The sequence below is a fragment of the Platalea leucorodia genome, assembly GCF_965183815.1.
Source record: "Platalea leucorodia genome assembly, chromosome: Z".
NCBI lineage: Eukaryota > Metazoa > Chordata > Aves > Pelecaniformes > Threskiornithidae > Platalea > Platalea leucorodia.
The window spans coordinates 36,140,285-36,168,142 of NC_138858.1; the positions used below are offsets into that span (position 1 = coordinate 36,140,285).

General features: G+C 43.6%; 1 protein-coding gene across 1 annotated transcript; it reads left to right on the forward strand.

Moving 5' to 3' along the window:
- The first annotated feature begins 685 nt into the window (after positions 1-685).
- SNAPC3 (small nuclear RNA activating complex polypeptide 3) lies at positions 686-27,858 on the forward strand. Its single transcript, XM_082337056.1, has 9 exons — positions 686-906; positions 7,869-7,946; positions 10,584-10,668; positions 12,569-12,673; positions 13,201-13,350; positions 21,159-21,241; positions 22,588-22,752; positions 23,806-23,913; positions 25,694-27,858. Exons 1-9 carry the CDS (start codon positions 695-697, stop codon positions 25,839-25,841), a joined length of 1,134 nt encoding a protein of 377 aa, XP_082193182.1. The 5' UTR covers positions 686-694; the 3' UTR covers positions 25,842-27,858.

The following is a 27,858-nucleotide window of genomic DNA, read 5'->3' on the forward strand; positions in this document are numbered from 1 at the left end:
TTGTATACTCCCTCAAAAATTGCTCCCGGAGCAACTGGAGTGCATTGTTAATCCCACGTGGCTAGGAAGAAAGGTGGAAAATGGATATGTTTTTTTAAAGTGATGGCACGAGTGGTGCTTGTAAATTGTTACCTTTCTCAGGAACCTTGTTCATTGTATTATTAAACACCCTAATGCTATAAAAGAAAGGGTTGCCAACCATTACGTTTTCACTCTGAGAGGAGAAAATGCAATTTTTCAATAAAGCATGCTGAAGGACCTCGTTCCGCTGTAAAATCACGGAGGCGGTGCGTTTTTAATCACTTGAGATTTTTTTTTTTAAAGTTTTTTTAACGAAGGGTGCCAGGCGCTTTCCAGCATCGCAGGAGGAGCTCGGCAGCCGCCCTCCCCTCCCGTGAGTGCCCCGCCGGCCGGCAAGGCGCCCCGCGGGCTGGCAGGCCCGGCGCCCCCTCAGGCCGCCGCGCCTCCGGGGGCCGCAGCCCTCCCGCCGCTCGCCCGCCTCGCGTCGCCCAGCAGCCACCCCCTGCCCGGGCAGCAGCCTCCCCCCAGGCCGGCCGCCCGCCCTCAGAGCCCCGCCGCGGGCGGGCCCCGCCGCTCCCCGGGCCCGCCCACAGGGCCGCGGCGGCTGAGGCCCCCGTGAGGCGTTGTGGCGGCGGACTACAGGCCCCAGCGGGCCGCGGCGGGCCCGGCGGCCATGGCGGCGGCGGAGGCTGCGCCCGACTACGAGGCGGCGGAGCTGTACACCCGCGCCTTCCGCCTGGGCGCCCTCGGCCGCTGCTGGCGGCAGCAGCTGGGGCCGCCCGACCTCTCGCTGGCGGCCGAGGCGGCGGCCGAGGCGGACGCGGCCGTAGCGGCGGAGCTGGGCTGCGCGGAGGAGACGGCGGCCGAGCTGCGGGCCGTGTGCAGGTGGCCGCGGGGCCGGCGGCGGGAGGGGGGCGGCCCGCGGAGCCCCGCCGAGCGCCGGGGCTCCTGCCGGGGCTGCGCGACGGGCTGCGGGCCCGGGCGCGACGCTGCCCAGCCCAGGGCAGGGCTGCAACCGCCGGCTTCCTCCGTGCGGGGGTTTGCGGCGCCGGGCCTAGCAGGGCGGTCTCGGCCTAGCTCGGCGCTGGTGCCGGGGAGGCCGCCGCGGGCCGGGGTGGTGGGTGCTGTCGCTCAGACACTGCACCCGTTCCTCAAGAGAGGCGGGAGGTGCCCGGGCAAAACCGCTTCAGAACAGCCTTGCCCGGGTCTGTGCCGTGTGGGGCTATCGTCTCCCCTGTGAGGGAGAGAAGGAGGACATCGAGTTTCTACAGGGTGGTGCTCCACTGGTGGAAGCTTTATGTTATGGCCTTGAACTCATGAACAAACAGTTCACCCCTTAACAAGTTACTTAAGTAAATACTTAGCAACATGTTACTCGTTATAAAACTTAAGGTACCTGAACGTGTACGTGGTTTTAGGAGGCCCCAGTTGCAAACTGAAAGGCATGCCTTATATGAAGAAAAAGAGCCAGGCATCTCTTTGTGTTAACATCATTTAGATGAGTTCTGGTAACTGGCAACATACATTAACTGTTGAGCTCGGCTGGGTCCTTAGCTTCTACTAACTGTTTCTGTCAGGGCTGGTGGTGGAGTCAAAGCTATGCCAGTGCTTCTTTGTTTTTGGGATAGTCCTGTTTGCCCAAGCAGCCTAGGTGGCACTAGGGCCGGGAAAGAAAAAAGTGTGCTCTTGTTTTGTGCTTGTACCTTCACTCGTGTTTGTGGGCCAGTGAATTGCAGACTAGCCTTGAAAGAAGAGGAGAACCATCTAGGGCTTGAAGCAGCAGGATCGAACATGCTAAAGCTGGAAGGCTTTCAGGTCACGTGAATACTGAGAATCATCTCTCACCTGTAGAAAGGGTCTGATAATTGATAGAGTAAAAAAGGCCTGATAAAAATTACTGCAGGCAGTAATTCCTGCAGAAAGCATCACAGTTGATGATTTGTCTGTAGCTCATCAGTAAGGAAGACATGCCAGACTTCCGCTGCTATCTGAATAGCTTTCAGCGTTTTCTGTCCTTCAGTTATTGTTTCCTCAAAGGTGCAGAAGTATGTAGGAGCTATTTCAAATGCAAGATGGAGGTTGTTCATTTTCACGTACTGAATAGAATGAACGTAGTCTCAGAAGTGATGCTGAAGGTGTAATTTGGTAAATGTAGCTAGAATTGCACTATATATTGAGATCTTCTTGATGGCTTTTTCTTCAGTCCTCTGTATGCAAGGTGCATATAAAAAAATGCAGATGTTGTGTCATGAGCACGTCCTTCTAAATGTTTTCAGAGTTACACCCCAAATTATGAGGATAACATGACAGAAAAAACAACATTAGCAACATTATTTGAGATAAAGTCATTAACTGGACAAAGTTCATTTGATAATTATTGTTTGTTTAAATGATGGTGGTACCTCAGAGGAAGGAGAAAGATGGGTAGGAACATTTGTTGCTTTAGTAAAAGGCAAGGAACAAACAGAGAACAGGAGGAGGAGCACAGGAGCACGGAGCTCAATATCTGAGCCAAAATATACTTGCATAAGTGTTGTGTGTAATGGTGAGAGCTTAGTAACCCATTCAGAAATCAAGACTTTTAGGGGCATTTTTAACAGGAAGAAATCAACACTTAATGAATTATATTTTGCCTTGCCAACAGAGAAGAAATTTGCCAGGCATTCTCACTTTTTCTGATGCTAACTTAACTAAAACACTACTTTACTTCAGCTGTCATAGTTCTGGTGACTCAGATAATTTTTTACCATTACTAGGCTTAGCAAAAATAGAGGTTGATGTTAGTATTAAAAACAGTTCATGTATTCTAGTGTGGCAGCAACTGTGGGAATTATTCTGTAAGCTTTCCCAGTGCAGATGTAGTCTCTGGCTGCTCCTATGCTGTGGCTTATTCTCTGCAGTGACCCTGTTGCTCAAGCCTGTCTATTGCTGTTTTCACTTGAATTCCAAGCGGATTTCCTATGCTTTCTTTGTTTTTCCCATCATTCATTCTGCTTTCTTCAGTCTATGACTGCTACATTTCATGTGCTGTCTGCGTTTGCTGGTGTTACAGAGCAGTGCTGTCTGTCTGCTGCTGAGCGTACTGTGGAAAGTGGTGCTGTGTAGTGAAAAGGTTTGGGAAAGAAAAAAAGGACAGGCAGTCTGTCAGGGGGCGAGAACAGATCATCTGGCAGCTGCTTGTTGGCCTTGCAGGAGAATGAAGATAAACCTGCACATCCTGGTGTGACCTTTTGCCTGTGCAGGCTGGAAATCCCAATCCCTAATCTCCACGTGCTTTTCCTTTTAAATTAGATAGACCTAGCCTCTTGAGTCTCTCCTTAACATTGGCCAACCTCAAATCGCTACCTTTGATCACTTTCACTCGCCTGCTCTGAGCTGTTTGTATTCCTCCCTGGAGAAGAAGTGAAAACACTGGACTACACCAAGATCTGTTCTAGGGTGTCTTGGGGTCACAATTATTACTGGCATAAATACAGTTTTCTAGGTGCTGAAGTGAACACATCCTGGATATAAAGACAGATTTTTCTGACTGTGAGCTGCTTGTAAGGCAACTTGTGGCAAGTTAAGGAGGTTTTCTTTGGGTAGAAGAGAGATGGGAAGATGGGGATAGTCATCCTGTATCTATTTTAAAAACAGTAATAGGTTAAGAGAATCTTTCATAGACTCAGGATGAAGTTTTTCAATATCTGTAATTAAATGTTTTTTTTAGAATATAGTGACATAGTGTACGTTTAAGTATTCTTGATGATTTAGCCTTCTGGTAAGGAGAAATGGTATAATGTTTAAATGATGTTTAACTCTCTGCGCATCTCAGTGTGTTGTGGTTGGTTTTTGTTTTTTTTTTTAATCTTCTATTTTCTTACTGTAATACATTCCTGCAAACAGAATGCAGGAAAAAAAAATTCTGTCTTCAGTCACTTGAATTTGACTCAGTAAGAATGCTTTGCATACTGCTCAAGTTGTATGCAGACAATTGTTACAGAGATCACTTGCATTTTCATCAGATGTTAAACAGGTGTAAAATGGTAGCCTTAGCTAGGAGATTCCATCAGTAGTTCTCTTAAATAACCGAGGTGTCAGGACGGTAAAGTTTTAAGTTTTGTTCAAATGCCTTAGCGGTCTGTGAGCAAAGAGGTTTACCTTGGGATTCATTGCTGGTGTTTGAGCAATTGGAGTGCTTGAATCTTAGAGAGGCTAAGTTATGTTATTCTGTTTTGCCTTTTGAGTGATTTGTTGTGTACATGTAGGACAGGCTAAGACTCAAATCCGTGTGGATTTTAGGTACGTCAAGGGAGGTGAGGCTCACAGGTACCTTATTCCACTTCAGCCCTAGTTCACCTTCTTGTTTTATTAGAAGGGGTAGTTGTAAATATCTAGGGACGTGTTATAAAGCTGCATTAAGCTAGTGTTAGCGTCTTAACGTATTAGTATTTAGCCTCTTGTAGTATTAGTGTCTCAAAGGTGATGAAAGTACTGCCCTTAAAATATATGCAATACAAAGAGTAATATAAACACTGTATCTGCTTACTATGAAAATATCAGGCAAAATACTAAAGAATCTTCTGATTTCTAAAACTGAGAAAGCTCGTTGTGCTGCCAGTATATTCTGAGAAAAGTAAAGTCATGGTGAATAAGGGCTTCACAGATAGTCTATTTCCATGTCCAAATTTCCACAGACTTGCCTTTGGCCTTTTTAGTTCTAGCCGCCTTTAAATACCTTTCTTGGGGACATAAATTTCATGTAACATTTTGCATGCATTTTTCAAGTGAGACCTTCAACTATTTTTCCTTGTCACTCTCTGATAGTTCACGTCAGTGTCCATTAAACAGTATGGCCAGTGGTTCCCCCTCCACCATAACTGAGTGCACTGAGTGTATTTGTCTTGCGTGCAGGGAATATTCTGTGTGGGGACACAGATGAATCCCATGCTTGTGGTTGTCAGGAGTGAGGTGTGCCCGGTGCAAACTTTGTATTGCCTGCACTTTTATCCATTAGGTGTATGATACTGACTACTTAGCCTTAGTTTCTGGAGGGATTAGCATATACTTTTCATTTTTAAAGCCTCGTTTTCTCGGTACCGTGGACCAAACCTACTCATTGTTCCATGAGGGATTCTCACTCCACTGGCTACAGTGGAGTTACCCAGGAGGAGCTCTAGCATGGCCTGTGTAAAAGGCCATACCGCAAAGCCTTTCAAGGCTTCAGTGCGTGCGATACAATGGCATACGTGATGGATTATGAGACTGATTCAAAATACTGAAAAAGGTGCTCTGTGTGTAGCATCCCTTTAGAAACTGAGGGTTTCTGACTTTCCAGGAGTGAGAAATGGCAGTATCTGGGCTCACCAGGGTCCACGGAACTTGTCAGGGATTCAGTGGCAGTTTCTTTTTCTGTCTTTACAAGGAAAAAGAGGAAGCAGCTTACATGCCAGCTGTTTTACACTGTGTCTACTTGGAGCTGCCTTCTGGGGAACATTAGTTTTCTTTTCCTGCAGCAGGCGATTAGCGTGTGTGGTGTGGATACCACAGGCAGAGATCCCTGGCCTAGAGCCGTGGGAGGGAAGGAAAGCACAAGTATTGTTGGTGAGTTCTGGCATCGTGTGTATGCACAGAAGGGAAATAGGAAACTGTCACCTTTAATGCAGGTGACACCTTTAATGCAGGTGACACCTACTTTAATGGTAGGTAATAGACATTTTCAGATCCTGCAAATAACCTATGTGGTGTTTAAAGACCAAAATACACAGTCATTTCTTCAAAATGACAGGTCTTCAAGCCACTCAGGGCTTTGTGGTGAATGGGGTCACTGATCCACGTGCAGGAAGACCTAAGTCTAGTCGTGCTGGTGGGATGTCGATTCCACAGAAGCATAAGTTGTGAGTTGCTTTACCTGTCAGGGTCTACACATTGCTTCATTGGGTGGGCTATTCATAACACTAATCCATGCTGAGTGGAGAACAGCCCCATTTAAAAGGCTAATGATGGCTCTGTGTTCTCCAAAGTGCTGTTCTCCTCCTTTCTGTTAAAGTACTGTTCCTCAGCAGTAGTTCAGTCTGTACTTCATACAGGACTCACTCAGTTGTCTCTGCCTCCACTTCCTCAAGTGGGAATCTAAGGGTAAAGTTGATTCTGTTTCCAAGAGGTTGTAACTAATTGCTGCATAGTTTCTTTTAAAATGGTGCTTCTGAAGGAATCCCCTTTTCTCAAAAAGAACGGTTTTCTGTTTGGGATGAAAACTGTAAGACAGGAAGGTTAAAACTCTTTGTGTACTGCTGGATGGTAAGAAACTAACTAAGCAATAGTAAATTCAAATTATCTTCAATCCAGAGTGACTTTATTGGGTCATGAGAACTAGGCCATCTACCCACAACCAAAATTTTGTCGCTGACTTTTGCTTATTGTCAGCTGATACCAATTGATTCCAGACTTCTATTTCTCAATTACTGTATATTCCTATGCAGCTCCACTCTGAAGGCTTATTCATTACTGCAGTGATAGTATTACCTAGCTTAGTATTGTTGACATGGTGAATATTATAAGATTCTAATGAAAAATAATATAATCAAATCATAAGTTATATCGAGAATAAATGGTACACTCAAAAAATTTTTCCTGGACTTCACCAATGGCTTGTTTGTCCCATAAAGAGATGGGTTTGCACAAGAGTTTGCTGGGATTCAAACTGCACATGGACTTCGGCATTGGTATAAGCCCTGCCTTTGTGTAGTCTGCAAACAGCAGAGAGACAAAACAGATCAAGTCTGATTTGAACTGGGTGATACTTCTCTGTTTTAAATAATATTTTCTCAGACTATTTTTAAGTTGGATAGAGTTCTTTTGTGATTAATACAAAATCATTACTGTCTTCGAGTCAGCATTGTTCTGTATGTTTCTAAAAAGGTAATTAATACTATTATAGTGTCTAATCTGAAGCCTTCGGATGGATCATTTGGTCTGTTTGTGGAATGGTGTGTGGGAACCTTATGTTACAAAACTGTGGCAGAGGAGCAGATATGGTATCCCACAGGATTCATTTTTTGTGGCGTGTTTATGAGAAATTCCATCCTCATTTATGTTGTGAAAAGCTAACGTTTGTATGATCAGTTTAAATCATTGGTGCAACCAAAAGCAGTTCTGCTTTTCCTTCCCACATCCTGCAGTGATTTGCAGTGCAGCAAAAAACTATGGTTAGCTAGACTTTGAATTCTGTGCAAACAGAAGAAGAGTGAGAGTGAAAAGAGTCTGAGGATGGAAAGAAGGATACGAGGAAGAATGGACCTATCACTTCTGGTGGAAGTGTTGTCTCATTCCCACTGGAAGAAATGTGGTGTAAATTAATGTCTTAATACGGCAATGACAGCTTGTGTAAATGTGGTGGCTTGCCCATGTTTGTACCTGAGGGGGGAGTGTTAGCTTTACCATACAGGTTGAGGTTGATGATTCCTTTTTGTTGAATCTATTTTGCCATATATCATCAGAAAAATCACAGTAGGTGGATGAGATTGAAAAACACAAGTGATATTTTTAGTTTATAAAAAGTACAGGACACATATTTTGAATGGGGCTTGTTCAACCTCTCTAGGCAGCTATGCTTCATTAGGCAGAATGCAAAATAAAGATAAAATTTACCCAATCTCTGTGAAACCCAGCTATAAACTCCATGACTCTCTGTCTTCTGGTTCTTTATCTTAACAACCATACTGCCCTTTTGCCCCAACTTAGGCTATACAAGCTATGTTTTGTTTATTCATATTTCGCTGTCTTTGTTCCTTTTATCAGCTTAACTGATTTTCGTTATGAAGCAAGTCTGAAAAAATGTATAATAGTTGTTTTCTTTATTGTCCTAGCATTGATATGTTAATGTCTTCTGATAAAGAAGAGGACCCAGATGTTATTCCTGAAGATGGCAGTCTGCTAACTCTTCGGTATGTCACTGTGGTACACTCACAGTACCCTGATATGCGGCGGGGGTGGAAAACAAACACAAAAGCATGGCTGGCTGCTTGTTCCCTTTCCAGGCAATGGTTTACTTTCTGAGGCAGTGTCCAGAAAACCTCTACGGGCAGAAACACTGGCTTAGGATAGGATAATTGGTGTGAGCCTTCTGCTTGAATGTTACTTAGGAATTTTTTTGTTAAGATACACAAAACATGCCATCTTTCATATTGGAAGTGATACAAAAATTCACGGATGCTTCTCCTCACAGTCTGAATCTCCCCAAGGGAGAAACGGAGTATTGAGAGAGTCCCTGAAATGAAACTCAATAGCAACGAAGTTACTGTTAAGCAGGTATTCTTTATTGCAGCGCTGGGCAGCACTGGGGATTCTCCACCATGAGTGCTCCACCGATCTGGTAGACTTTCAGAGATCATATACTATAAAATCCTACATATTCACCGGATTTCCAAGAAATCATTTACATAAACATGAGATTTCCTGGAACTTATTAACGTATGCAAATGTCCTGTCCACATGCGCAGTCGTCTCCCGTGGTGGTCTTCAGGTGGTCTTTGGGGGGGTCTTCAGATGAAGGCTCCTAGTCTGTTTCACTGTGTTCGCTGATTGACCTTTGCTTCTGCGCAAACTCAGTCCTAGGATCACGTAAACCGTGTCCTTCAAGGCTGTTGTCATTCTGTTGTGACCTCCTATCTTCCATGTATTTGTTCTCCCAAGGCCCAGTTGTCTGAGATGGGATTATCCCGGAGCCCCCTTATCTTACAACCATTCTAACTACTCCCTAAATCACAAAGGCCTTTCTTTTGTTTAGTTAAGTGACTAAGATATTTAAATATCCTCCTTGCCCCTAGGCTTTTCAGGAGGTGTTTTGATGCGTTGGCTTTGTCTATCTTGGCTTTAACCCTTTCAGAGGAACTTAGGATTTCTGGACCTAGGTACTTCTGAACTAGCGCCTAAATTTGGAGCGTGCAGGGGACTTCTCATAGTCACATGCAGGAGGTTTCTCCAAAGCCTCATGAAGTAAATCTGTAGCTCTTAGCTCTAGTAACTCACAGTCACATGGTAACAGCCAAAGTGCAAGTACTGAAGTTGCAGCCAGATACCTCTTTATCTGAACCCACTCTCTATAGAGTTCATGTGTTAAGTTTCTAACAGTTGGTGAACTTTGAATGCATACGTGGCCCGTTCAGGCCTTTGCTGTATTTGAATTTCAGTTTGCATAGTATTAACGTAAAAAAATGTGTTAAGGTTGTGATCAGTGTTAAGTTCGATTGTTACTGAAAACCTTGAGGAAGGTCTGGAGGGTAAATAGACTTGTCCCAGAAGTTAAAAAGGATTTGGTGTTCATGCAGTGGTTAAATACTATTTTAGTGGTTATTCTATGTATGATACTCTTTCTTCTACAAATGATGTAGAGAACTGCTAGTGCAAAACGACGAGATGTCTCAAACAGCCTTGGTGCTGAAACCAGAATGCAGAGGGACAGTCGGTAGGACCCAGCACCAGACGGTACCTGGAGCGAGGGTGAGGGAAGGAGGGAGCCCTGTGGACAGGGTGGCCTTGCCTCAGCCCCATACATGTGAGCTGTGAAGCCTCTTATGCCCCCCCACACACCTACTGCTTGGGGGAGGGTCCCAGTATCGCTGCTCTTGGGCTGACTGGTCACCCCTCCTGATTTGACTGGTATCTCTGCCACTCCTGGAACTGGGGCGAGAGAAACTTCCAGAAGTCCAAAGACTGAAATCTATAAATCGGGACTCTCAGGGGCTCTCTCCACCAAATACCCTCGTTGGCAGGTCCAACACTGGATCCAGGTCTGGTGATTCCCCTTGTCTTCCCCCTTTCTCCCCCTCTCTCTTTTTCACTTCTCCTAAGGCAACTAAGTTGTCAAAGTTGTTAAATTGTAGTCAGCTGCTGCATGGCCTACCTTGATTTTCCATAAAGCCACATAACTGGGGTATATCTAATCGTGAGAGGGCTAGCAGGTATCGAGTATTTGTACTCAATATTTGTCTCTATAGAAGCTTTGTACTGAAGTTGGTGTTTGTGTACGGACCTTGAGTGTTCGCCCACCCTAATGCACACTGAGAGGATTTGCGAACCTTAGTCACTCCTCCTCCACAGGTGGGACGTGACAAGTTATGCTGAAGTTTTTTTTAGAAAAGTATCTATGTCATGAGACTGAGAATATTTGTGGGTTTTTTTCTTGTTTCTTGCTTGAACGTGAATTGAATTCCTCTAAAGTGGGAGGGATAGTTGAAACAGCTTCCTCAAAGGTAACAAAGTGTTCTTTCTAGGAGAGCCTCTTCAGACAACATTTTGTTGTTTTTTCTCATACATGTAAAACTGCCCACAACCAACCTGTAATTTGCACATAAGGGGAAAGAAAAACACAAGCTGAAATACACAAGCTGGCCTGTATACTACCAGGTTTTATGGGAGTCAAGAGACAAGGGTATTGTTAAGTTAGTTTGTCATACTAAGACAGCCACAAATCCTGCTCTTTCAAAGCTGCGCTGTAATAGCTTGTGTCGTTTAAAAATATACCTAGAGATTCTGCATGGAAGTTGTTGAATGAAATTTTGTCCTGTGTTCCTGCCCCTCAGGATTAGAAAGAAGGCATTAGAGAGGAGAGAAGAAACAATTATTGTGGATCGGGCTTGCAGACAAGAAACTCTTGCTTATGAGATGGTGAGTTCCCTGTCGTCTCGTAGGATCTCAAAACAGTTGTGCACTGCCAAAATGCAACTTCTGGTTCCTTTTTTTTTCATCACTGTGAATCTCTGTACACTGTAAATGTTTGCAGATATGAGTTTGCAGGTAATGATTAAGATGAAAGACATTTTATAGAAAGATGGAACAGGAACTGTGCTCTTACAGTCTGTTAGTACCGAGTGTAGGAAGGAAGAACTCCACAGCTCATTACCACTGTATGACTGCTTTCATTTGGTTGCTACTAAGGCATTTTGTATGGGATCAAGTGTACTGTGCATCATGTGAACTTATCGTAGAGCTAGACAAAATGCATAATGTTTTTGCCCCTGGAGTCCCGTGTTGGAATCTAAGCTTTAATGTGTGAATGATTGTGAGCTGGTTTCTGTAGGGCTGAAAGAGGAAGACAGTAGGAAAATGGTGGCAGTAAGTTCCTAATTCTCAGCTTTGTAACCCAAGTTTCTCAGCCATTCTGACCAGGAACCAGGAGTGTAGTGATCAACCCCTCAAAAGCCATCTTGTAATCCGTTTAACTATTCTTAGTATCTCTTTTTTTAAGATTTCTTCACAACCATTGAAGTCCTAAACAGGAAGACTTAAGTTCTTAAATTTCACAGTGCTGGAGTCCGTGAGTTGAATGAGCAAGCCATGAACTACTGTAAAAATTAGGGATGGGGGTGTAGTGAGGAGGGACCCTCACTTGTTACGATTAAACATTTTTTCCCTTTGAGGTTTCCTGACCTGTCATGAGTGATCTTGTTTCAACTGTCCAGAGACCCAGCCACATCATGCATCAGCTGAAATGCAAGAACTGTGTTGTGCTCCTAGCCTAGGGCATATCTGAGAAAATATTTGCAATAGAAATCTTCATAAAGGGTTTCAGTGAGTTGTGTCTTATTTCTGTTTCTGAAGAACAAGCATGGGGTCAGTTACTGCATCCTATAAGCAAGCTGTGATAACTGGTTTGTGTGTCAGAGCTGGTTGTGACCACGGTGTCCTAGGACACGATGACAACAATAAGAAATGTTGAGTTTGGAATGTGTCACATGAAGAAGGGAGATGCAGGGGACAGAGCACAAGTATCTCTGAACTGAAGTCTCACAGCAGTACATGCTCCTGTTATTAAATCTGAAGAACACTTTGTGCTGGTGGGAAGTGTTTGTGCAGTCAGTATTCTCTCTTGATTTGTTGAAAAAGGAGGAGACTGGCTGCCACAGAAAAGTGCTGTCCCTCATTCTCACAGCTGGGCTATGTCCTAAACACAAAGTAGGATGGAAATGTGGAAATGCATTCACTTCTTTTCTAAAACATAGGAGTGTGGCAAGGGCAGTGCTGGATTTTGGTTTTGGATTTTGGAGAAATTGAGACCTCCAGCTATGTCAAGCTTCCCTAATAAGAGGAAGAGTTGCACTAATTTTTATTTTCATATCCTTCATCCTATGGCTAGTTTCTAGGTCGGTCTTTCTCAAATTGAGGGTTGCAATTCCCCTTTACATGTGAAAGCATTGAAAGACCATTTCAAAGCTGCAAGTGATGGAAGTTGGTAGCAGCTGGGTTCCATGAGGGCAGAGTGGCAGCAGGCTTTAATTCCTTTATGCAGGGCCTCCCAGTAGCCAAGGGGTACCCAGCTGTCTCGTAATTGCTGGAAGCACTTCAGCTTCTCCGGAGCTGAGGAATGAAGGAAAATGCTTGAAATCAATAATGACAGCAGTTTCTCACCTTTCCATCCTGGAGGAAGTAGGCTTTCATCAGTTCAGAAGGCTACACAGTCAAAAACGAGTTACAGTTAGAACAGCATTTCTCAGACTTTTGTCCAGGGGCTCTGATACATAAGTGGTTGCCAATATCATTATATATATATGTATCTTTATTTTTCCAGGAGTCACATGCAATTGGAAAGAGGCCAGACAATCCAACAGATCTAGTTGAGGAGGGAGAACTACTTTTAACTCTGAATATCTTTTATCCTGTCATATTTCAGAAGGTTGGTACTAAATTCTCTAGATTGTATTCTGATGTCTCTTCCCTACTTAGGTAATATCTTGCTTTCCCAAGCACTTAAAATAACTGAGTCCACTGAGGGAGCGTGGTAAACCCTTCAACTGTGGTAACTTCTTCAGGCTCTTTCAGAATCTGGCTTTCATTCTGTTAGTGGTCTACAGAAGGCAATTTTTACAATTATTACTTGGCAGTTAATTGATTTCATGGAAGGCTCAAAATCTGAAACTAAATACATGAAAACTACAGTACTCTTTCTGGATTTGGGATAAGCGTGCTCAGACTTTCTGTCTTTTCTGCACTTTCTGGTGGGGAATGTGACTTTTGAGTTTCTGAGTAAAACTGAAAAATGGCAGCCTTAGGAGAGGCTGAGGCAAGATGCTGTTTAAAATCTCGTGCAGAGAGGTGATGTGCTATATGCTGCCATTAATGACCTCAAGCTGTCAAGTGAAGAGCAGTACTGATGCTAACAAGTGATTTTTATTTGAAGCTTTTATGCTTTTTTCTTTGTAGCATAAAGATCACAAACCCTATCAGACAGTCCTTGTACTGGGCAGCCAGAAGCTCACCGAGCTGAGAGACTCAATTTCCTGTGTCAGTGACTTCCAGATAGGTGGTGAGTTCAGCAGTCAGCCAGATCAAGCACCAGAGCACATCAGCAAGGTAAAACCTTCTATCTGGAACCCTCTACGTGCGCAGGAGCTTTGACAACATACAGGAGAGAGGGAGGTGGAGTTTTGCGTTGTTTTTTTTCTTCAGCACTACATTAGGCTGCATTGGTTCTGCCTGTGGGTTGCACTGCAAGTAAATACTTCCTGGTGGCATTACCAAGCTGACATGTTTTGTGCGATGTCAAGAAAAACATTGTTAATGCTACCGCTGGGAAGTAGTAACACTGGCAGTGAGGTCTTGCATAGCTGTATCCCTGTGGACTGACTTGACTTTGAGCTACATTCTAAAGCACCAGAGGTAATAGAAAGCTGAATGTAGACCATCCCTCTTTGAATTTACATGCTTTGGTGTTTGCAACTGGGTGCTGATCAGAAGTAGGAATGAAGATTATTCCCCTCCCCACAATTGCCAGGTGTTCTCTGAGGATGTGCAACAGGGGTCAATAAAGTACTCTAATTGAAAATACTGAAATTGCATCCATTTGATAATATATCACATAGAATATGTATCATATGACAGAATGGTTGAGGTTGGAAGGGACCTCTGGTGATCATCTGGTCTTAACGCCCCTGCTCAAGCAAGACCACTTACAGCCAGTTGCCCAGGACCATGTCCAGATGGCTTTTGAGTATCTTCAAGGATGGAGACCCCACAACCTCCTTGGGCAACCTGTGCCAGTGCTTGGCCACCCTCACAATGAAAAGTGTTTCCTGATGTTCAGAGGGAACCTCCTGTGTTTCAGTTTGTGCCCATTGCCTCTTGTCCTGTCATGGAACACCACTGAAAACAGCCTGGCTCTGTCTTCTTTACACCCTCCCTTCAGATATTTGTACAGATTGATAAGATCTGCCCTGATCCTTCTCTTCTCCAGGCTGAACAGCCCCAGCTCTGTCAGCCTTTGCTTATAGGAGAGATGCTCCAGTCCCTTCATCTTCATGGCCCTTGTGGGACTCTCTCTCCAGTATGTCCATGTCTCTCTTGTACTGAGGAGCTCAGAACTGGACACGGGACTTCAGGTGTGGCCTCACTAGTACTGAGTAGAGAAGGATCACCTCCCTCAGCCTGCTGGCAATACTTTGTCTAATACAGTACAAGATCCCATTCGCCTTCTTTGCTGCAAGGGCACATTGCTGGCTCATGGTCAAGCTGGTGTCCACCAGGACCTCCAGATCCTTTTCTGCCAAGCTGCTTTCCAGCTGAGGGGCCCCCAGCATATATTGGTGCATAGGGTTGTTCCTCCCCAGGTGCAGGACCTTGCACTCCTCCTTATTGAACTCCATGAGGTTCCTGTCAGCCTATTCCTCCAGCCTGTCAAGGTCCCTCTGGACAGCAGCTCGATCACCTGGTGTATCAGCCACTCCTCCCAGTTTTGTGTCATCTGCAAACTTGCTGAGGGTGCACTCTGCCTCATGATCAAGATCATTAATGAAGATGTTGAACAGGGCTGGACCCTGTGTTGACCCCTGGGGTACACTGCTAGTTACTGGCCTCCAACTAGGCTTCGTTCCACTGATTATCACCCTTGGGGCCTAGTTGTTCTGCCAACATTATTTATTAATAATATAGTATATTATCAATATAATATAAATCAAATAATGTATGATATACAATCTGAGAGAAACCAGAGGATGTTATATATTTGTATATATAGTAGTAAAAAGTTGGCACATTCTTGTTTAAGGAGACTGAAAGACATCTCAGATACTAGTCTTTTCAATTATGTAAAGTAAATGGAAGAGTCTTTCTACTACTATCTAGTAAAGCACTAGCTGATTAGTTCTGAGACCAGAGAGTTCTGAGACTCTCCTCCTGGGCATGCAGAGGAGTGGTGTGAGGCTGTCATAGCCTCAACAGGGTTGAGATTTGGCTTCCGCACATCAATAATTTCCCGTGTCACCATGCCTAGCCTCCCAGCAGGAGCTGTTAGTGAGTGGTGTGCATTCATTCCATTTGTTTGTTTTCCTCAAGCATGATTGTGAATTTACAACTTGCATTGAAGTATAGGCTCAGTGTGTGGTCTTCACAATGAAATTCACATGTTGCTTCAACAGACGGGTAATCTGCCATCAGTGGGGTAGAATTTTTCTTCTTTGCAGTCTAGGAAGCAAGTGTCACCATGACCTGCCAGAAGTATGTTAGCTTTTCCAAATAGAGCAAATAACTTCTGACTAATTTAAGGATCTTAAAGACTGATTTAAATCAGAATGGTGCTCTGAGAGTCTGCAGGAAAGAGGCTGTGTAAGTAAGTTAGCTGTTGATGCCAGCTGTTGCTTCTCTTGAAGTGCAGTTTGAGTACACAGGCTGAGTGAAAGGATCAAGTTGCTGCTCTCATTGGTTAAGTAAACAAGTGTAGCTTTTCAGCTGATACAGAAAGAGTAAGAGAGACTTTTTGGATTTTACTGGTGTAAATAGGCCTAGCTTCTCTTTCATTCCTGCTACTTTTGGGTTTTGTGATATTACCCTTTGCTTTTTCTTCATTGGACAATGATTAATGGGATGAAATTTAACAAGTCCAAATGCCAGATTCTGCACCTGGGATGGAGTAATAATGCCAGGCACAAGCCTAAACTGGGAGAGGAGTGTCTGGAGAGCAGCCCTGCAGAAAAGGATCTGGGGGTGCTGGTTGGCAGCAGGCTCAATGTGAGCCAGCAGTGTGCCCTGGCAGCCAAGAGAGCAACCCGCATCCCGCAGTGCATCAAACACAGCATAACCAGCTGGTCAAAAGAGGTGATTGTCCTGCTGTATTCAGTGTTTGTGCAGCCCCATCTTGAGTATTGCCTGCAGTTCTGGGCCCCACAATTTAAGAAGGATGTGAAGGTCGTTGAATGTGTCCAGAGGAGGGCAACAAAGCTGGTGGCAGGGCTGGAAGGCATGTCCTGTGAGGAGTGGATGAGGACTTTGGGCTTGTCTAGTTTGGAGAAAAGGAGGCTGAGGGGGGACCTCATGGCTCTCTACAGCTTCTTGAGGAGGGGAAGTGGAGAGGGAGGTGCTGATCCCTTCTCCCTGGTATCCTGCGATAGGATGTGTGGGGTGTTCAAAGCTGCATCAGAGGAGGTTTAGACTGGACGTTAGGAAGCTTTTCTTTACCTAGAGGGTGGTCAAACACTGCAACAGGCTTCCTAGAGAGGTGGTTGATGCCGCAAGTCTGTCAGTGTTTAAGAGGCATTTGGACAATGCCCTTAATAACAGGCTTAAACTTTTGGTCAGCCCTGAATTTGTCAGGCAGTTGGACTGGATGATTGTTGTATGTCCGCTCCAACTGAAGTATTCTGTCCCTTTTTTTGGTTTGGTTCGTTTTTTTTTGTAAACAAACACCTTAGTCAAACCAATATCGGGGGATGTTTAAGAAAACTGAGCAATATTGAGGTACTTTATTCCACAGATATGGATACTTTTAACAAGGATCCTGGGTCTTTTATGTGGTTACTACTACTGTTGGGGTTCCCTGGAGAAACATAATAGGGCATCCCTCCTTGCAAACTGAAGGATAATGCAAAGTCTGCAAGGAAAGAATGTTTGAGTCATACCTCTGGCTAGCATTAATCAGGAAAGACCTGACTCAGATTCCCAAGAAGTTTGTTAACAGTGGCTCCCTTGGCCTTCTGTTCACTATGACAAACAGCTGTTTTCTGAAGTCTAGAGCAGCTTTAAAGGACTGGCTAACTTAGAACTGCTGTGAAGTTGGTAAGGAGTTGCCAGAGCATGGCAGTACTTATGCTTTGTGGTGGGAGAGCCAGGGAGGGTGACAATAACAGAGCTGAAACAAATTGTCTGAATGCAAAACACAGTCCTACCACTGTGTCTTCGTGCAAGTCGTCTCCAGTCATGAGTCCCATCTCTGTCTTTTGACACCTTAGAGTTAATAGCTCAGAGAGACCTCTGGGCACAAAGCAGCATTCATTCTCTGTTAATAAAGACACATAAGACTGGCATGGGCATCCAGAGTGCCTAGTTGTCCACAGATTTCCTATTTGATTCTTATTTAGCCTGCTTACGCCTCTGTACCCAGCCTGTAAAATAATTTGCATTCACTTCTTGTCTTCCACTCTCTCTCTGCCTTTTCTTTTCCACTGTAAGCTCTTGCAGGTCATAGACTGCCTCCTGACAGACACGTAAAAAGTTCATCAGGATTCCGTGACTTAAGGAGCAGTGAGCAACTTCCAAGTTATGGAATTGGAGTGAGCTGGTCACCATGTTAAACATGGAAAGGAATCAAGCTCCTTGAAGTTACCTTCCCCAGTCATTATCTGTGTGACCTGCCTGCGTACACATCTGTTGATGAATAAATATAACCTTTACTTATCTGAGAGCTGGCACACAGTATAATTAGAGGTGTAACAGTTGGGACCACTTCACTGTGATAAAACTGTGTTGATGCATATTGGAAAGATACTTTATCAAAATGCTCTTAAGGCCCATGAATGAAGGACTCCTTGCAGTTTTCTATACACTTGAAGAAAATACAGGATTTAAATAGGCTTTGTGCAATATCTGAATGCCAGTGTATAATTGCAGATAAAGTTTTTTTGCTGGAAGGTCATGAAACACTGCTTTTCTTCAAAGTGCAATTGAAAATATGGAAAAAATTGTATGCTGTGACTTACAGGCTGACTGTCTGTATATACAGTGTGTCTTAGCATCACTTGTATGTGTTGTAGCTGTGCACAGTTGCATATACAGCATATGCAGAATGGCTCCCTGAGCAGCAGTCAGTACAGACGTGTTCCACTCTGAAGTGGTTCAAGAAGGTTTAGTCTGTGTCCTTCAACCTCTCCTCACCTCCAGTAATGAATGCTGTGCAAAGCAGCTGACCTGTTTTCCCCAGCCCAGGATAGACTTGCGTGTTAGCTGTATGGCTCTTGCAACAAAGGTGATTTTTTTTTTTTTTTGCTATTATTTTTCTTGAGCAAAATGTAATAAAGTACCTGAACAATATGGTTCCCTCCTTGCTCTGGGTTTTCCATTTGAGGCATCTCCCTGCTTTAAGGTCCACTGCAGAAGGCTGTCTATTGCTTCTTGTAACTGTTTCTTAAGCCCTGTACATGTGTTGTGGTCAGTTTGATAATATACACTGCTATCTGGCATCAGTCTTTAACGGGTTATAGCACAAACCAAAACAACGCCCTCTTACATGCCAGAAAGAACTTGGAAGAACACAATTCAGAGGTAAAAAAGTTTTATGGATAAAAAAGCACAATCTTTCCTGGTCATCTCTCTGCTCAAGTTACTTGTTTATAGAAAGGCTGTTTTGACAGCAACAACAGAAGATGGAAATTATGGGAAGCAGATGTATGCCTTAATTAAACAATTAAACATCCTTTCTTAGATGTTAAATGGCATTCGTATCTAAATAAAAAGTTTGTATGTTTTCTCCTCTCCTAATTTTGGCTGTATATATATATATTGTGTAAATCTGTTCCATTTCTTTCCCCTATTGTATAGCTGGTTTTAAGTTGCAAAACCACACACTCTTTTGTATAGAGTCATAGAATATTTCAAGTTGGAAGGGACCCATGAGGGTCATTGAGTCCAACTCCCTGCTCCTTGCAGGACCACCTAAAACTAAACCATATGACTAAGACCGTGGTTGAGACGCTCCTTGGACTTTTCCAGGCTTGGTGCCATGACCACTTCCCTGGGGATCCTGTTCCAGTGACCGACCACCCTCTCAGTGAAGAACCTTTTCCCAATGTCCAATCTGAACTTCCCCTGGCACAGCTTCATTCCATTTCCTCGTGTCTTATTGCTGGTCACCAGAGAGAGGAGATCAGCACCTCCCCTCTGCTGCCCCCCCGAGGAAGTTGTAGGCTGTGATGAGGTCACCCCTCAGCCTTCTCTTCTCCAAGCTGAACAGACCAAGTGACCTCAGCCACTCCTCATAAGTCTTGTCCTCAAGGCCTTTCACTGTCTTGGTCGCCCTCCTCTGCCCACACTCTAATAGTTTGACATCCTTCTTATATTGAGGCACCCAAAACTGCACACATTACTCGAGGTGGGGTCGCACCAATGCGGTGTAGAGTGGGACTAGACTCGACCGGCTGGTGATGCTGTGCTTGAGGCACCCCAGGACACGGTTGGCCCTCTTGGCTGCCAAGGCACACTGTTGACTCATATTTAACTTGCCATCAACCTAAACCCCCAGATCTCTTCCTGTGGGGCTGCTCTCCAGCCTCTTGTCCCCCAGTTTGTAGAAACACAATATGTCTCATTTTTACCTTTGGAGAGAACAGCTCTGTGAATGTTGTTGTGCAAGCAGTCTGGATAGATAAACAGAAAGATACTTGATTGTGCTATTTTGACAAGATGTTTTCCTTTTTTCATTTATTTATTTTGTTTCCTCTCAAGGAGAGGCTTGCAGCTGGAGTCTGCTTTTTTTTTGGATGGATGTGATTTTACCTAAATAGTTCTGTATTCCTGCTGCAGAATTTATTACAAGTGTAAGGGAGGCTCATGGGTTAGCTCAGTTTCTTGAGATGATTTGGAATCAAATGACTCTTGCACTGCTGATATGAGTGCCATAAATTGTTAATTATCTTTGATAGAGAAGACCGGTACAAATGGCCTGTCTGCATGTGACAAACTTTGTAATTAAGGGGGAATTTTGAAGGATGCTAGCTTTTCTTCTGAGCCCCCAGCAGTGAGGTGATTGGACCTTCCAAAATTGCATGTCTGTCTTGTTTTTATAGATGTGACCAGGGACTGCTCCCATGTGGCTATCGTGTGTGTGTGTGTGCACGTATATGTGCAGGGGACAGGACTGCAGTAATTCTCTGTCACTCCAGCAAGAAGTATTTTGTGATGTGGCCTGTCCTGATCAGGTGTTGTACTGGGACTGTCTGGGATGGAGTTAACTTTCCTCACAGCAGCCCATGTAGTGTGGTGCTTTGCATTTTTGGCTAGGCAGAGTTGATAACACACCAGTGTTTTGGCTGTTGCTGAGCCATGCTTGCACAGCCTCAAGGCTGTCTCTCCAGGTCCCTTCAAGGCCAGTGGGTTGGGGGTGGGCAAGAGACTGGGGGAGGATGTAGCTGGGACAGCTGACCCCAGCTGACCAAAGGGATATTCCATGGGATATGACGTTGTGCTCAGCAGTAAGAGGTGGAGGAAAGGAAGAGGGGGCCATTCATGGCTAAGGCATTTGTCTTCCAAAGCAACCACATGCGTGCTGAGGCGCTGCTTCCCAGGAAGTGGTTGGACATCATTGCCTGCTGATGGGAAGTGGAGAATAGATCTCTTTTTGCTCTGCTGCTGCATGTGGCCTTTGCTTTTCTCATTAAACTGCCTTTATCTCAACCCATAAGCTTGCCTGTCTTATTTTCTTTCCCCGTACTGTTGAGGAGGGGGAGTTAGAGAGCAACTGGGTGGGGGATCTAGCAACCAGCCAAGGTCAACCCACTACATCTCGATAATTTTTTAAAATATTATTAGTCTTTTTTTTAGGTCAGTGCTGTGCAGTTACTTAATTTGTGCAATGATGCTTGTGTTCTTCTTCTGTGTTTTTGTAGAAATCCGTAACTGCTATGATGGGTATAGTAATAAGAGAAGAGTGCTAAAATAACCTGGAATGGCTTGAGAATAATACCAGCAGAGCAACTGCGTAGCCAGCAATCATATAAGCCTTATTGTCACATCGGCATTTACAACCAGTGCAAAGCTTTTCTTAGTAACCTGTAGAATGAGGTCTCTTAATATAATTTAGATACCTAAAGTGCTTGGGTTTAGACATGTTCTTGTTTAAGGTGCTTAATCTGTCGTAACACTAATGCAGACTTCTCTCTCTTCCTTTCTCTCTCTCTCAGGATCTCTACAAATCTGCTTTCTTTTATTTTGAAGGCATCTTTTATAATGATAAAAGATACCCAGAGTGCAGAGATCTGAGCAGGTATAGTATTTGTAGACGTTGACTAAGGAAAACCTTAAGGGACAGGAAAATAATTTCATCTTGTTTGTCATCTGTGGTGTTTTTAAGACTGGAATGTCTAGTGTATGAAGCTAGAATGGACTTTTCTTACTAGCTTTTCATGTTCAATCGATTCTTACAAGGAAGTTTAACTTTACTTGCTGTACTTGTTCCTACCACTCACTTCCCTTCTGAAAAGGGGATGAAGGCATTTTTTCCCCCGCAAATCCTGTTTTGCTCTGTTGGGATGGGATTGCTGTGCAAAGTGCCAGGTGCCAGTCTGTACTGGCTTTTCAGGTGCCCTCCCTAGTTGCAGTGACCACCGAAGACTTGCCTGTGAGGTAAGAAGACGGATCAGAAAGACAACAAGCTCAGCTGTGTGGAAGTCAGTTGTTCTGCTCAGTCTTGAAAATACGCTGAATGCCTTCATGGTAAAGTCAAGCAGGAAACTGCATGACTTTTGGGAAATGAAAGCTGAGATGACATTGCCAAGAGTCTCAGTTATCTCTTGTTTGGAACTATAGCTCACACTGGTTGAGCACAGGTCATATCCATTTAAACTATACATAGTAGTTTGTTTTAAGGAAGTAGGGGCTTAGTGACACACTAGTGAGATTTAGGAGATCAAGATGTTAAAATGGATGGTACGGGAAGAGCTGTGAGTTTGGACTCTGTTCTTGTTATGCCAGACCTGGTGTGTGGCTTCAGAGGAATTAATTATTTTGCTCCTCTTTCTGTCCATGAGGAACAGTGATCTTCATGGAAGGGCTTGTGATAACATACGCAGTTTGTAGAAGTGAAATGCCTTGTATGTAGGAGTTTGCTGAAAAGCCAAGAAATAATTGCAACAGTGGCCAGTGCCCTTCCAGTGCTAAATTTTGGAAATGTAACTGTGCAGTTGTTAGCTTTGTGTTTCTCCTTTGCAAAAACAAAAAAAAGCTTTTTAATACTTTAAACAAAGTTATTGACCAAGGGAGCAAAAATGATGTGCTGCTAACTTGAATTACTGGAATGCTTGTGAAGTGTTGTGCTGCAAACAACCTGACCTGGATGAGTGCCATCAGGAGCGTACACTCTGACTAGAACACCTCAGGAAGCTGCCTGGTGTGGATTTGAAGGCAGGTGTTCCGCAAGAACAGTGCACAGTTCTGTGGGGTTGTGGTATTGCTGTGAAAGTACCTTAAATTATTACAACATGTTGTGAGCTGGTTTTATTTCCATCTTTTTAACTGTGTCCCAGTGACAGTTTTGCATGTGCCCCAAGGCCTTCCTTTTCTGTGCATTCACAGTTTATAGCGTTGCTATGCTGATGACCTTTCTGTTTTCAGAACAATTATTGAGTGGTCAGAATCTCATGACAGAGGCTATGGAAATCTTCAGTCTGTTAAAATGGAGGACTACACATTTAATGATTTGTCCCTCAAAATTGGCTTTCCATACCTTTTCTGCCACCAAGGGAACTGTGAGCACATCATTATCATCACAGATATAAGGTAAGTTACTGCTCTTTGGGAGTCCTTAGGTAGTTGAAAGTAAGCCTTCTGTGGACAAACTTCAGGCATTAAATGCTGAATATTTGCTGGACTAACTTCAAGATTATTCTGCTGCCTTCTGCAGGGCTTATTTAAGGTTCTATTCCATATACATGTGAATACTTCTGCAAGGAAGAAAGTAATCTCCCTTGCGTATTTTTTTTTTTTAAATAATTTGTCTGCATAAAAAGACTGCTTTCTAACTAGCATGGCATGACTGTGGTAAGGGAGGATTAGCACCCACCTTGAAAAACCCTATCTGTGTAGAGCCAATGTGTGGCAGATTTACATACTGATTCTGGAGCACCAGGGAGCAGAATGCTGTTAATGGCTCTGGCTGAAGTCAACTGGACTTGTTAGTTTACACTTGGGGCTAAGGGGCAGGAACTGAAAAGAGAACAGAAGAGTGGAAATAGTGGGCTGAGGTGGATAGGTGAGGGAGAGAGGGAGACGGTGATAATGGCTGTGAGGTGGGAACCACATCAACAGTAGAAGTATTGTGTGTACTCTGCTCAGCGCATAACGGGTAGAGAGGACACTCCTCTGATTGTCTGTAGTGGGTGACAGATCATTTTCAGTTCCCAGAAGCTTGATGTACCTAAGCGTTGTTAATAAATGGTGCCTCCCAAGGCAACACAAAGAAGGGCATAGATGTTGCAAGTAGGTGATTTCAGGATTATGAGCATCTAAACAGTCACCTGGTGATATTTTTGCCTATTAGTCTATGTAGGAGATAAAAGCTCTGAAAAGACTGTCTAAAGTAGATGGTCTAAAGACTTCTGAGTTACTACACAAATTGAGTTTACTCCTGACCATAAAATCTATGCATGGTGCTACTAGCAGTCTATCTCTAGGTCTTCATCTATGTCAAGAAATGCTAAGCAGAAGTCTAGTCCTAGTTTACACAGGAATTTAAATCATGCCTTACCTTCAAGTGTCCATGCTTATTTTCCAATAAATTCCAATGTGGCTGAGTCTTTACTGTGTTTTATGTATTTATTTGTTTCCCTCAAGGCTCATTCATCATGATGACTGCCTGGACAGGAACCTCTATCCGTTGCTAATCAAGAAACACTGGTTATGTACCAGAAAATGCTTTGTGTGCAAAATGTATACAGCCAGGTATGCTGCATTCTCAATCCTTTTAAGTTGTCTTCTTAAATAAGTCTTTCTAGGTGCTGCTACTCACTTAAAAAAAAAAAAAAAAAAAATCAAAGCTCTGTATGTATTTGATAAGGTGTGTGAATAATCTTCATGCAAGTATTCCAAGATCTTATTCTTCAGGCACTTGTCCTCTCCCTGCCCAGGAAAAGACCTTCTGCACGTAGCTTTCATTTGGAGATGATGATTCAGGATGATCAAAAGAACTGAAATGATGAAGAGGTTAATTATTTGGCTCAGGTTCTTTTGCATACATAGAGCTCAGCTCTCAATCAATTACTTTTGAAAATCTTACTTTGCAGCATTTTCCCCCTGTGACAAGACATGTGATTCACATTCATTTGCCAGAAGTCATACAGAGCTTTCATTAACTCTAGCATCTAAGTAAAGGGAAGTATGAATCTGTCCAACTTTAATATTGTAAAATCTAGAGATTTTTAAATGGCATGTAGCTTTCCCCACAGGTAAACTCCTAACCTCTACCTGAAAACTCTGTGCTGTGCAGCTGTACTTGAAGAAACTTTTTGTGCTGCACAGATTTTGTGCAGTAAAGAGAGCAGAATGTGAATTCAGTGCTCTTTATACACTTTAGTGCTGTTTACTTAGACATGAGAAAGCCGTTCCATAGACACAGTAGAAATTTCTCTAAAGGAGTTCTACAAACTAGGCTAGGCTCCCTGATTTTACAGGCCTGAATGATTTATTCACAAAAACACTTGCTGCCCTTTTTTTCCCCCAGGGCAGCTTACACTCAGCCTCAGTTTGACACAGCAGCTGTGTCCTTGTTATCTGGCTTGTTTGGCCTTAGACTTCCCTGGAATCAGGCAAAGAGTGGATTCCCCTCGTGGTGGGAGTCCGCCCTAGTGTTCCTAGCAGCGCCCCTAGGATGCCTTTGCAAGTGGCTGTAATCTGTGAGGCATTTGGCCATAAGGGGAGGTGGAGCCAAAGGGTCAATATGGGGGAAAGATGGGATGGGGAGGGCATTACCAGAGGTGATGTAAATGCATTAAATTAAAACCAGGATTAAGCACTAAGCTTAAGTGGGGAGATGCTAAACCATGGATAGCAGAGCTCCTTTGGCTGGCTGTCCTGCGTGTTCTAATCTGTGCAGATAGCATCTTTAATCACTAGAGGCCTTGAGCTGTCATGGCTTCTGAGTGCTACCATAAATTAGTTGCTTGGTGACAGGGCAGGCCCTCCTTGTGCTGGCAGCTGCGTTCATGTTAACTTCAGTGCTTGCTGGAGTGTGCAGCAATCCTCTCCTTGTCTTGTCTGCATCATCCAGGCCCTTCTTTTAGACTTGTAAATGGATTTGGTTACTACTCAGAGTAGTTTGGGTCAGTCACGTGTCTGCTCTGTATCAGTTTCTTACCTTAGGGGAAAACATTTATCCTTTATAACTAAAATGGCCATAGAGTGGACAGAAGATTCCTGGTTGTTTTTTTTTTTTTTTTTTTTTTGGTTATACACTGTACCAGCTACACAGGTTTGAGGAGTTCCTCAGGAAATGCTGCTGTAGCAGTGTAAGATAGCAGCTTGGATTGACACTGAATGAGTGTGGAGTTTGGAAAAGAGCTGTATGCCTGGGGCGGGAGATATGCAATATAGGTAGTACCTGGTCAGTATAACATTATTACTGATGTTTGTTGCTGCCATCCCCAACTCTGAGTAAAATGTTGAGATGTTTGTCATGAATGTGTTGGGACTTGCATGGAAAACGCTTGTATTTTGTAACCTGCAGGTGGGTGACCAACAAAGACAGTCTGGCACCAGAGGATCCTTGTTTCTTCTGCGATGTTTGTTTTCGGATGCTCCATTACGATGTGGAAGGCAATAAACTGGGGGAGTTTCTTGCATATCCTTATGTCGATCCTGGGATATTCAACTGAAACTGACATGAGCCAGAATGAATTCAATGAACTACATTGGTGAATCTGTTGCTCTGGCTGTTAAAACCACCAAACAGCTTGAGTTTTGAGCGTACTGTGGGGTTTTGGGTTAGGCTTTTAATCCTTTAGCCTGAGGTGGAAGGGAGCCCTTTGCACTTGAAGTCTTTCCACTGGGCTTTTCTGAGTAAGTAAGTATGATTTTAAAAGATAAGTTAGCATGGAAAAATATGCTCAGACATCAACTTTATTTTAATAAGTTACATTTTTTAATACACTTTGACAACAGAAGTTGTTTGGAGTTTGTAGTTTGGAGACTATGGGCTCTGAAAATACGGATGTTTAAAGAGAGAATACTTTGCAAAAGCAGCCGTGATTTTGAGAAGTTCTGTGCATTGAAGGCTCTGTTAACCTCAACGGATGCGAGCGTGGTCTGGGCATTTTACCTTGAGAACTCTGGCAGTTGTCATCTCTGAACAAGGATGGATAGCACTGAATTGGTGGGGAGGAGAACGCTTTCTGAGAGAGAAGCTCAGAGTGCTTGTTAACGTCTAAGGTCTTTCCTGCAGACAAGGGCTTGCATCTGCGAGCTACTGCTGTCCTTGCGTTCTGACTCTGAGGACTGATTCCGTGAAGAGCAAACTACATTTCACTGATTCGTGAACTGTACCCTGCCTTTCAAATGACTTTGTTAACTGTTGACAGCGCGTGCAGTTTTAACTGTTCCTAGTGTTCATTGTGCAGTCCTTTTTTTGGTATCATTCTGTTATTGTAAGTATTGTTGGTTTTTATTAAAACACGACCAATTTGTACTTGCTAGTCTGATGCTGAGTTGAAACTCCGCTTGCCAAAACAGGATGCACTTATCTAGTGCCTTGCTTTTTCAAGTCGTCTGGAATTCAGAGGATTTTAGTGGAGATCTCTGCTGTTCAGGAAAGCTAGTAGCATTAACTGCTTTTCTTTTGAAAGCTTCAGCTACTTCTCAAAAGAAGCCTAGTTCTGGTTGGTGTAAAAGACAGCTGACCCTGATGACCCATATACAGAAATGTATGTGACACATTGGATTCTATTCAGGTCCTGTGGCCACAGATTCTGCAATACAGCTCTGGCTGCAACTTCAGCATTTGCCTCAGAAGTTGCTACTCTTCATCTTTCCCCAGCCACCTCCTCTTTCAGCTGGTAACATAGGGGCTTCCCAGTCCCCTCCAATATTGGAACTGAGATCATGTGGACAATTGGCGTAATTTCTAAAGATATCGTTTACTTGTTTGATGGCTTCTTATGCTGAATTCTAAGCTGGCAATCAGTAGGGTTTTTGTGTGCGTGTGTTTTCTTTCTTTCTTTCTTTAGCAGTAGGGAGAAGGGAGCGGCCAAAATGTGAATTTATTCTTTCATTAAACTAATTCTGCCTCGGTATGCTAACTTTCACCCAACCCATTTACCTTCTTTCCAGTGAAGTTATGGTCAAATGTATTTCAAAAACGCTGTCCCTGCAGGTTAAGAAATTTTGCTAGGGCCAGTCCCGTACTTCCAATAAGGCAAAGAGAAGCTGGCCGCAGCCTGAGCGTGGGAGTTGAGTGCATCCTGTGCTTAACTACGGAACAGAGAACAACTCGTGTAAGAAGTTGCTGTTTGTGTGTTCTGGTCCCATTTCATATTGGATGATTCGACTGAAATGAGACATGGAACAAAGCGGTTACACTAAATCATTTTTAAAGATCCTGTACTTCCCAGGAGCTGTCACAGCACAGCTGGGTCTGGTCTTGATTTAATGTGTCTGTCTGAATGAGTCCTCTGAGTGAAATACAGCACTGCACCCAGCTGCCCATTCGTAGTTAAATTTCTATGACACCAGCTGGATATTTGTGTTTTGGCTACGTGTTAAATGCTGTTAGTGTTTCAGTGATCAAAAATTCCAAGTAGGTTTATTACTTCATGATGAAAAATGAGAAAATAATTTTTTTAATAATCCCTTGTCTGTGTTTGGTATTTATGTCTTTTTTTTTTCTTTCATTTTGTT

Excerpts from the sequence above, each read along its gene's own strand:
- SNAPC3 (XM_082337056.1), top strand. The coding sequence starts at position 695 with ATGGCGGCGGCGGAGGCTGCGCCCGACTACGAGGCGGCGGAGCTGTAC. Across the intron at positions 13,351-21,158 it reads CACCAGAGCACATCAGCAAG|GATCTCTACAAATCTGCTTT; the intron begins GTAAAACCTTCT and ends TCTCTCTCTCAG. Across the intron at positions 22,753-23,805 it reads ATTATCATCACAGATATAAG|GCTCATTCATCATGATGACT; the intron begins GTAAGTTACTGC and ends GTTTCCCTCAAG.